Source organism: the organism of the source record quoted next, unplaced genomic scaffold (assembly GCF_019419815.1).
Source record: "Pyrus x bretschneideri cultivar Hongxiangsu unplaced genomic scaffold, Pyrus_bretschneideri_v1 Contig15, whole genome shotgun sequence".
NCBI lineage: Eukaryota > Viridiplantae > Streptophyta > Magnoliopsida > Rosales > Rosaceae > Pyrus > Pyrus x bretschneideri.
This window is the reverse complement of record NW_025999446.1, coordinates 1062576-1073668: the sequence shown is the minus strand read 5'-3', so window position 1 is coordinate 1073668 and position 11093 is coordinate 1062576. Positions and strand designations below refer to the sequence as shown.

At 39.5% G+C, this 11093-nt stretch overlaps 2 protein-coding genes across 2 annotated transcripts; both read right to left on the bottom strand.

Moving 5' to 3' along the window:
• Positions 1–452: 452 nt before the first annotated feature.
• On the bottom strand, positions 453–2831 carry LOC125475430 (uncharacterized acetyltransferase At3g50280-like). Its single transcript, XM_048580159.1, has 3 exons — positions 1954–2831; positions 1560–1567; positions 453–1033 (listed from the first exon to the last, which is right to left on the bottom strand). Exons 1-3 carry the CDS (start codon positions 2584–2586, stop codon positions 712–714), a joined length of 963 nt encoding a protein of 320 aa, XP_048436116.1. The 5' UTR covers positions 2587–2831; the 3' UTR covers positions 453–711.
• Positions 2832–4514: 1683 nt separating this feature from the next.
• Positions 4515–7978, bottom strand: LOC125475477 (polyadenylate-binding protein 2-like). The gene is made up of 9 exons (XM_048580234.1): positions 7434–7978; positions 6917–7035; positions 6165–6821; positions 6005–6082; positions 5820–5909; positions 5581–5718; positions 5315–5491; positions 5027–5224; positions 4515–4922 (listed from the first exon to the last, which is right to left on the bottom strand). The coding sequence occupies exons 1-9, from the start codon at positions 7693–7695 to the stop codon at positions 4695–4697; spliced, it is 1947 nt and encodes a 648-aa protein (XP_048436191.1). The 5' UTR covers positions 7696–7978; the 3' UTR covers positions 4515–4694.
• Positions 7979–11093: the final 3115 nt, after the last annotated feature.

Below are 11093 nucleotides of genomic sequence, written 5' to 3'. Positions count from 1 at the left end.
CAACGTATACTCTTAAACAATAAGTACCACTACCAATTTACATGTGTATGTTTTTTTGAGTACATTGATATTTTTGCACTAAGAGGAGGGGAGTTCGGCTAAACCACAGAATAGACAGCCTAATTTAGTATTGAATTCGCCATCCATGAGATTCGAATCTAAGACCTCTCACTTCCAAGTGAAGAAAAATACCACCACACCGTAGTATTGAGTGGCAATTTACATATGCAAGTTGTATCTTCCATCATTGATGTAGACGTTGATGCATATGGACTAATATAGAGACAATTTAGGTAATTATGTCTAAACTTTATTGTGAAAATGGTTTTATTCTCCGTTTACACCTTATTCAAATGTTTCGAAATAGGCACTTATTCAAATGTTTTTGAAATAAGCACTTATTCATGAAATATGCTTTTATCACATTTGTTTCTCATTTCTCCGCTTTTGAAATAAGCATATTGATGCTATTGTGTAACTCTACATTAAAATTGTTGAAATGGCGTGATCCTTAATTTGCAGCACACAAATTTTGCAGATGAACAAGCCATATAACTAATACTGCGATACGGAGGCAGTTTCCATGAACTCCTTGTCACATTCAAGAGCACTCATTGCTTCAGGTGGAAGACACACCTCCAAGTCTATGCTTCCTTTTTCGCGTCCTTCATACGATGACACTTTGCCACTAAACTTGGTTGAGTATCCGCTTCAAAGTGCTATCCCTTTTCCCATTCCAAATTCATTTCCATACATGTTGAATCTTGGTGAACCCCCCATCATAATACTGAATGGATCAAAATAGCTCACTTGGTACACAGCAGGAGACTTCAGCCACGCATCAAGAAGCTCTCGTATCACCTTGTCATTGTGGTTAACCACCGCCTCGTGCAACTTCCATGCCGCCCATCCAAACCCATGTTCAAGCAACTCACCTGCTGCAACAGTTTCTGATATAACGGGGTAAATTGAGTTCCCACAATATTCTCCAGACAACGGTGGGTTTATTCTTGCTCTATTATTCGCAACCAAACTGTACAAGGTATTGAATATCCGTGTTAATGATGGTTATCAAGCAATATATGGAAAGTTAAACGAAAGAAATTTTTTTGAGGATGTTATCGTAAAATTAGACCATGCCTGCAGCTGGTTCCTTGATCTGGTGATAGACAACGCGCACGAGTAATGGAGCGCCAGAGAAGGGCAGATAAGGACCGGAAGGAAGAAATTTTTGTGGTCTTGGACTCTGCATTGGCCTTTGCTTTAAGTTTGGCTATGGATTCCGAGGAGAAGTGAAACATTCTCTCCCTGAGAGGGGGAGCTTCATATATGCCAATGAACTCATGCGAGTGTTTGAAACGTAGGTTGATGATTGGGCCACGACCATCCGGAAACCAGCGCTCGAGAACAGGTGGGCGCGAGATATTGGCTATAAAATCATTGTGACCTCTTTGTGCTTGTGCTTGAAAGATTTCAGACCAAATTGTGGAGCCAAAAATAATCACAAAGTGACACATGGATTTTTGGGTTAAAAAGATAAAATTACCCTCAAGACATACCGGGATTCCTGCGAGCAGTGACAATCAACCCTCAACCAAGTCAAAAGTGCCCAAAATAGATAATAATTCAAAACCTATTTCATTCATCCTCATCAAATCCTCTCTACAAGGTAACCCCCAAAATATTCCTTTTAAATTATGTTAATTAGCTAATTAATCTATTAATGGCAATTAACTACAAAATACACTCAAAAACACCACAAAGGGCCGGCCACCTTCTCTCCAAAGGGGACCGGCCATGCCCTATATATACTACTCCATTTTCTCTAAAAACCTAAGTTCTACACTTGCAAAATTCTCCAAACACTTTTCTCTCAAAATTCTAACTTTGGCATCGAAGGTTCTTCGGCCAAAGCCCCCCATTCATCATGGGCGCGTGATGCTCTTGGCCTTAACCTAAAGTGTTAATTGTTTTGTAGGTGCAATTTTGTTCAAGAAGGAGAAGGCGGAAATTTGCATCCACGCAAATGTTGAAGAAATGCCAGAACGAGGTTCCATCACCAAGGCAGTGATTCAAGGAAGGCCCTATGACGATTCCATCCACAAGTTCCGTGACCTGAATCGTCAGCAAAGACATGGTGTGCCCGTCATGGTCTAATACCCTGTCATGATCGAAGAACGATTGGACCACCAACGGGACATCAGTCGGTGAAAGAATGTCAGGGATTGACATGTCCAGAGTTGCATATATGAATTTGGCCCCAGGGCTGTTGTTGAAATCCACGTACACCAAATACAAAGCCGGGTCCTCAGATTTCTTGGTAACCAAGCGACCTGTAAGCGGGTAGAAATGACCAAGCGCAACGGAAAGAGACTGCTTGAGCCTTTCCAACAGAGAATCGGTGAAGTTTTTCGGATCCCGTTTAGCTTCTGGAGGCTTGTAAAACAGAAGTCCTTTTTGGATATGGTGTACAGAGAGCATGGCAAGATCACCTGGTGTCAAGTAGAAGGGCTTATCTGACTCTTCAGAAGCATGGTGTGGCTGGACAAAGCACTCTGAAATTCGTTCAACATTTGGGGAATCCATTTTTCTTCACTTAGTGTTGCTTTGGATTGTAAAATATTGCTACCTGATCTGCTCTTTATACTCAATATATGATTGTTTAGTCCAAGTGTATGTTGAGATTAGAGGCGATATTGAACAAATCCGTAACGCAAGTAATTTTTTTTTATACAAGTGATATTGAACGAAGCAGAATTCAACACATGAGCTCGTGGACGGCATATTATTCTATTTGACAGTAGGTAAGACTTTTTAGTGTGAGACTATTTCGTTTTATGATAAATGGACACTGTTTCCTCTTCCTTTCCTTTTACAAAACGAAAAGATAGAAAAGTCGCATCTCTCTTCCTTTTTATTCATTGTTAATGGTTTAATGATCCTTTTTTGAACAAATGGTCAAATAATTCTATTGAATTCATCTAAAGTAAGGAGAAGATTCCAACTTGGGTGCATAGAGCAGAGCACACGGCTCTAACCGATTTGGCTAAACTCTGATCTGGATTGTTAATGGCTTGATTTACTTTGCCTAATTGTTCATCAACACTAGGAGAGTGCTGATCCCTTTGCGACAAAGTTCGTATTTCTCTTCATTAATTAGAGTAGTTTACAATATCATCTTTATCCGTAACTGAACATTGTAAACAATAGCATGATCCACAATCTGTAGCATTTTAGTTTGCACATTCAAGAGCTTTCATCGCTTCCGGGGAAAGACACGCTTCTAGGTTAATGCTTCCGCCTCCTCGGCGACCAGGATACAATACTACTCTCCCGTCATACTTATCCACCCACCTACATCTCGTCGCCAATTGTTTCCCCATTCCGAATTCATTTCCATACATGTATCTCGAAGAACTGCATATGGTCACAAGATACGGATCTAGATGCTGTCCAAATTGGTACGCGGTAGGAGACTGCAGCCATGTATCAATATGCGCAGTATCGCCTTATCATTGTGGTTCACCACTGCCTCATGCAACTTCCGGGCAGCTCATGCACTAGTTCCCCAGCTGTGCTAAACCCCTTTTAAGGCACTGACAAAGTTGCCAAAATAATGTTGGGACAAGGGTGGCTTTGGTTTTGATCTCTTATTGGAACCCACCACACAAGTGGTTACCTGGCTTGAAGTTGCATTACACACTTGTGTAATGCACCTCCAGACCAGAGCAAACAAGAACTGGAATGAGGAGATTTTGTTGAGACTAGAAGAATAATTCGCATTTGCCTTGGCTTTGAGTTTCGCTACGAATTCTGAAGTGAAGTGGAAAACTCTCTCTGAGTTGCGGACCCTGGTATCTGCCCGTGATCTTCATATCTGCATAAGGACGGTAGGAGACTGCAGCCATAAACGTCTGAAAACCAGCGCTCGAGGGCCGGTGGTTGTGAAAATACTGGGTGTAGTTTTCTCATTTCCTTGTGCTTGAAAGATGTGAATCGTCACTGAAGGCGTCATTTGACCATTGCCATGGACTGCTCTCTCATGATCGAAAAACGACTGAACCAGCAGTGGCACATCGGTTAGTGAAAGAACGTGGACACCAACAGGTCTAGAGCTTCTCCGGACCACCACCGGCGGAGAATGTATAATATCAGCCTTCTGAGAAGCCATGGATTTTGGAGGGTTGGCATGTAACATTAGGCGGGTATGTCGCCTGGAAAGTTGCAGAAATCCGATGGATACAGGTAGAAGGGCTGTTTCGATTCCTCTGGAACATAAATGTAGCCGCACATAGCACCCCAAGATGCGTTTTTCAACACTTACGAGATTCATCATTTCAGGGTGTTGCATAGGCAACAAGTTGAACATTATACAGAATTTTACCAGAATACGGGGGTCACCGTAAAAACTAGTCGATGATTAAGCCGACCAGAGTGGCAATTTCAGACGCAACAACTAATGTTAAAGGAATTTAAGAGAGATCCAAAATGTCCAAAGCAATTAACCAAAACAATTAAGCAAGCCAAATGTCTAGTCATTAACCAAAGTCATGAAGCAAGCCAAATAAATGTAACAATTGCCCGAAAACACAAAAACGCAGGAAAAATGAAGAAATTAAAGTCTTAAGTTCCAATTTCCCAAAAACTACGATAACTCAAACTCCAAACGATATCACATTCAAGAGGCAAGGTTGTCATTCAAGAGTTAATGAAGCTAGTTGATCAGCGCTGCTGTTAGCCTGCTGTTGGGCAACATTCCTCAGAACATCCATGGCCTCTGCAACCTTCGCCTTTAGAGCCTCTGGTGACTCGAGCAAATGCAAAACTTCGGTTTGGTCCATCTCCAGAAGCATGCCAGTCACCTTAGCTGCTGACTCATGCTCCAGCTGGTCAACGAGGGGATAGAGGGCTTCACCAAGCATCTGCCCACAAAACAAGAAAGAAATCAATTCGCTTCGTTAAGCAAGTCCAATCCTAATATCACTTTGTATGGTTTAAAATCGAACAAAAAAGAGATGGGGCTTACCGTCCGTTGCTGTTCAGTTGAAGCATTTGCAAGGGCAGTAGCCAAAGCCGGAACACCCTGGCCTCCTGCAGCATCACGTATAGGAATGGGACCCATGTCATATGGAACTGAATGCATGCCACTGCCGACTCCAGAAAATGGAACTTCCTGCATGTTGCGACCAGGTGGATAGCGGTACACACGTCCCCTAGGCAGCATCTGAAACACAAAGCAAAATGGGAATATCAGGAACATGGGCAAAAAGTAAAATATTAACACCAGTACAGAAGTTGTATCTTTTCAACTGACATGCTGCTGCATCATTGGCACAGGCTGCTGGTTTGGTTGCACAGGACCTGCACCACGTCGACCTCCTGGGCGTTGGCCCTGCTGACCCTGCTGAACCATGGGAACAAAGAAGTTTGGCATTGGTGCACCACCAGGCCTTAATCCAGGCACAAGCTGCTGTTGGTAACCAAATCCAGCCTGCACAATAAAGAAGAAGGTTGAGAACAAATAATCAAACAAGAATCATAATCAAAGAAAATCAACATAGAAAATGGATAAATCATTACTTGTGGAGGAATTATCGCTGGAGGTGCTTGTCCATACATAAATTGTTGCCCGAGGCCTGGAGCACCTGGAGGGTACATTGGCATACGTGGAGCCACTGAAGGTGCCATAGCAACTGGCCTCATTTGAGAAAACTGAGCCTGATAAAAAAAAATGTATTAAGTAATGGTAAAAAGAACGAAAAAAAAGATGAACAAAAAAGTTCCACCAAACTTCAGTGAACACTCCAAGCTAATCCTACCTGTAACCTTGCTTTCCTCTCTTCTTTCCTTTGTGCAAGTGCAACATACAGAGGCTTGCTAACAACCATTTTGCCATTCATCTCAGCAAGCTGGAAGTACAGAATCAAAGTAGACCAAATGTAATTTCGGATAACAAGTTTTCTGGTTTTATTCTTTTAAACAAACTCAGAGTTAAAAAACATACAGCTCGAGAAGCTTCTTCAGCAGTTGAAAAGGCAACAAAACCAGAACCTCTGCTGTTTCCATCGGGATCACGCATAACCTATGAAATCCAAAAATAACATGTTAAATCAGATCTCTACCAGCATAGCTAACTAACAAATCAAAGAAGTACATTGACCAACCTTGCATGAACTAACAGTACCATACTCCGAGAACAATTCCTTGAGTTTTTCATCACTGATGCTGTCATCCAAGTTCTTGATGTACAAATTGACACCTTGAAACTTATCACTAGCTTCCTTCATGCTCTGCTCAAATCTCTCCTTCAGTTCAAGCTCTCTCTCATACTTCTTCTGAGCTTTCCCAACATACCACTCCTTCTCGTCGATCTTCTTTCCATTCAAAGCGTCAACAGCTTTAGCAGCAGCTTCTGGATCCTCAAAGTTGACAAAACCGAAACACCTTGATTTGCCTTCCCCATCCCTCATCACTACAACACTGGTTATTTGTCCATGTTCACCAAAAATTTTGTTCAATTCATCTTCCGTTGTAGATTCGGATATATTCTTGACATAGACATTGTTAAATTTAGTCTTGCTAAAATTTCCATCCCTCTCCTGCTTGCGGAGAAAGTGTCCTACAAATACTGGCTTATCATTAAGCAGCATCCCATTTAACTTATCTATTGCACTCTGAGCAGCTTCCTCACTATCAAATTGCACAAAACCATAGCCCTTTGACTGGCCAGTGGCATCGGTGGCTATCTTGCAAGAAAGAATATTTCCAAAAGAAGAAAACGTCTCATGCAATGCTTTGTGGTCAATTGCCTTGTCCAGATTCTGCGCACACCCAAAAGAACAAAGTTAACATAACATATAAAACACCACCATACTTCATGGGAAGGAAATCGCAGCAATATCAAGAAAGTAGCTACCTTGATAAATATGTTTCCGGTTCCACTCTTTCTAATACTAGGGTCCCGGTGCGAATACATAATCCTGATTGATTTGTTATTCAGTGGAGTGAAGTTCAGAACTTCCAGTGCCCTTGCAGCTGCGTAGTTCAAAAAGATAAAATCAAATACAGCACATAACTGTGCCGATAACATTAGTAAAAGCCACTACACATATACCTCTCCAACACAACCAATACGCAAATAAACCCTTTGTCACCCATCAAAAATAGACAAATTCCAAAATATTAGCCCTTCCCAAATGTGCTTCTAATCAACCTGATTTAGCATATTAGCATAAAGCCTCTGGGCATCGAAACCTCATCCAACTTAATGTCTCTAATTGCAAATTCAATAATCCATTTCGATTAATCAAAAATAATAATACAATTCATATTAGAAAAGCAAATTTTAACATGGAAATAAAACATTCTCCAAAAATAACCAAAAAATAAATTAATCTAAAAACAATAACAGTGAAATTAATCAGAAGACTGACCATCCTGAGGACCGCTATAGTTGACGTAACCATAGCCGAGAGATCGGCGAGTGCTCAAGTCCCTGCAGACCCTCACCGACACGACCTGACCGACCTGGTTGAACAGATCGTACAGCTGCGAGTCGGTTACATTCTGGTCGAGATCCCCAACGTACAGCGACGTCGAAACAAACTGCGGGGGGCCACCGCCGGCGTTCGCCGCCACAACGTTCGGGCCGCTCACAGGAGGCTGCTGCTGGTGCTGAACTTGAATCTGAGCCATGTCACACCAAAATCACAAAACCCTCACTTCAAAATTTCCTCTTTTTGTTGGGAAGATTTTTCTGCAAACTCAAAGGATCGAAACTAAAAATTTGGAAAAACCCAAGGACCGGAAGTGAAACTCTGGATGATTTTTTGGTTTTTCTGAGATTTTTTTGGGATAAATCGTCCGGGATCCGAACCGGCGCGACGGAGTAACTGAATGGGAAAACCAAAATTTTTTTTTTTTTTTTGGGGTGGAGGAGGGCAGAGCAAAAAAAACTGCACCGCACCGGCTGAGGACATAACTGCTTAAGCTTATATAGGGTGCGTTGGTGAGGGCGTGGGCTTTCGGAAACCCTAGTTGTTTTTTGGAAACTAAATACGGGCCGTCGGATCGGGTTTTTGTGTTTTTAACGGCTAAAACGGTCATCGGATTTCGCACAACGACGTTGGGTTAGGGCATGTGACGCATCAGGCCCACAAGAGTTCTTATGTCATAGAGGCCCATATATGAGATAGAAGGCCCAAAATATGTACCTTGCAAGCCTGTGTTTGAGTTGGGCTTGATAGATTACTTTTGGTCGGGGTAGAATTGGGTTCTAGTCCTATCCATCTTCATGAAGATTGGGTTGGACCAGGAACTAGCTAATGGTAGTGGGACAATGTATATCTCGCATGGGATCCAAACTTCAAAGACTTTGAAACCTTATGGGTTGATTTTTGAATCGGCACTCCAACGCGTGAGAATCGGATTACTTCCATTCTTGTTTTTTCGATCAATTAAGTTGTTCCATTCAATTTCGTTGAAGAATGTCAATTCCAACTTTAAAGTCGAATACAGCGGAATACAGTTCATATTGAGTGGCTTAATTATTATTTGCACCGACTTCTTTTGTCTTAAAATCCTACTAAGGTCATATGATTTTGCACTAAGCTTAAGTGGTGGATCTGTTAGAGTAAATGTAAAAATATAGAGAATAATCAGAAGGATGCATTTGGGGTACGACTTGAATCGTTTCCTTAAAGTGTTATTTGTCCCCACTCAAATGAGTTTACTAAAGGGTTCTTGGCAAATCACTTATAGGATACAACAAAGTATGGAATATTCGATTAACAAAACCGAATTATATTTCCTTAGAAATAACTAGAAAGAAATTTTATAAATGTGATGGAGAGAGAAGAGAGCAAGGAATGTAGAAACAAATTTATGAAATTATGTTTGAAACATTATGCCACAATAGGTATTTATAGACATTAAAGCACATGTTCATCGAGTCCTTTCATTTTAGTTGAAGATATACAACCCTTCTTAATAGTGTTAACCTAAAAACATGTCTTCTATTTAGAATTTTCAGAAAATAAATATTGACTAATTACATCTTTTAACTCTACTCATACAATTTAAGTAAGTATCATATCTTTTAACCAAAAGTTGCAGTTCAACCAAAAGGTACAAAGTTGAATTAAATCCAACCCTTCTATACATATTTTGCAACCAAAAGGTACAAGGTTGAATTAAATCCAACCTTTCTATAAATATGTTGCAACGTACAAGGTTGAATTAAATCCAACCTTTCTATACATATGTTGCCGCACACATGCTGCGGATCGCAGCAGCACTAGGTCATATATATCCGTATATTATATATTTATAAATATTATATATTAATATTTAATAATTATTGAAATCTCTAAGAGGACATTTCTTTCAACCTACTACGTTTCAAATTCAAACTTTATTCCCTCTCAATAATTTAAAGTAAAAATATCGGTTATATGTCGGACCGCCTCACTTATATGGTGACAAAATTTTCATTTAAATGAAATCCAATTGAATCATGCTATGAGTTGTAAAATGCGACACTTGGTACGTATATTTCGTACGCATACATTAAGATGAAGCATGCACAGCCTGCACGATCAATTCATCAAATATCGGTGCATGACAAGTCAATTTATGCGGTCGTGATTGGACCGAATCACCGCACTAGTACATAACCTCATTCATATTTCCGATCAGATGGACAGAGGTTTTGAGATGTTGTCTCTTTTGACGCACAAACAAAAGTTGATTGGCATATATAGTCAACTGTGAGATACTGCCATGATTGCCATATATATGCGTGGCCCATCAAAATCTAACGTATAATGTGCGTTGTTGCATGAAACCAATTTCATGCAATAATGTATTAGTTGTGTTGGAGGACATAAGATAACCTACTTAATTAGCACTAAGCAGTTGCAAACTTGCAACACACACATATATATTAGCTCTCCATAGGACGTAAATATTAAAAAGCCGTTGCATGCATGCACAAGGCACTCTTTGTTTGGTTATATATGGTGATCCAAAAGCTCCATTAAATAATGTTGTTATAATTCAACATGTACACTTCACGCTGGAATGTTTGATTGGGTATTTTAAAATACAATTCATGAGTCAAAGCAATTCATTGGTCAAAATAATACCATTCTTAATGATTTCTTTTAATTTTAATTTAAGTTTTGTTTGCAAACCAGAACTGATGCATTAACGGATTATAATGTTGGGGCTCTTAATCACATTTTATCTTTGAAAATGCCATCTTGATTAACCCATAAATTGGACAATTATATAGTAACGTTTTCCTCATTCAATTCTAATTATATGTCTCATGTTTAATTACCCATTGTCCCATGTAAACTCCCCTTTACGTTGTGGCAAAGAGATATTTCATCTATTTCTTTTCCTCTCCAATTCTGTCATGTCTCGTTGATGGATTCTTCATTCTTTCAAATGTTGATATGTCATTCGATTGTTTTACCAATTGAAGAATCGAGTTGTTCATCCAATTTAAGTAATGCAAGTGTAAGCTTACATGGATCGTAGGTATTTGTATGTTAAAGGATAGGGCACCATAACCTCCTACATCGAGACATTGTCTCCAATGGACGAAATCTACTATTAAGGACAGTGAACTTACACATTTCAACCTAAAATCTTGTTTTAATCAAGTACCAACGAAAAAACATTTGTACCTTGAAAAACATTAGTATTTTGTTGTTGTTTCATTATTTTATATGATTGACCATGTCAACATAAAGTATCATTTACTAATTAATATTTATCTTGTGTGATCTGTTGTAGGAAATAGCATCCACATCGCCAATATTTCCAACACTTTAATCTTAATTATTTACTTGCATTATTTTCACCATATTTTTACAATTTTGCTCTTTTCTTGTCACATATGTAATATTAACATGGATTTCAAGTTCTTAACTCCTAGTTTGAAGTTGTTATAAAAAAATTAAAAAATAGAAAACTTCATTTTAATCTTTGACAAAGATGACTTTTAGACTAAAACCATGAGTAAGATCAAAATCTAATTCTAGTCCCTTGATACATTAATCACTTCATTTATTAATTACTTTTTG

What these genes read in the sequence shown, in the direction of transcription:
- LOC125475430 (XM_048580159.1), bottom strand. Translation starts at nt 2,586, where the DNA reads ATGGATTCCCCAAATGTTGAACGAATTTCAGAGTGCTTTGTCCAGCCA.
- LOC125475477 (XM_048580234.1), bottom strand. Translation starts at nt 7,695, where the DNA reads ATGGCTCAGATTCAAGTTCAGCACCAGCAGCAGCCTCCTGTGAGCGGC. An exon ending in GTACTGTTAGTTCATGCAAG is followed by an intron (nt 6,083 to 6,164) that starts GTTGGTCAATGT and finishes TGGATTTCATAG; the next exon opens with GTTATGCGTGATCCCGATGG. An exon ending in CTGAAGAAGCTTCTCGAGCT is followed by an intron (nt 5,910 to 6,004) that starts GTATGTTTTTTA and finishes CTGTACTTCCAG; the next exon opens with CTTGCTGAGATGAATGGCAA.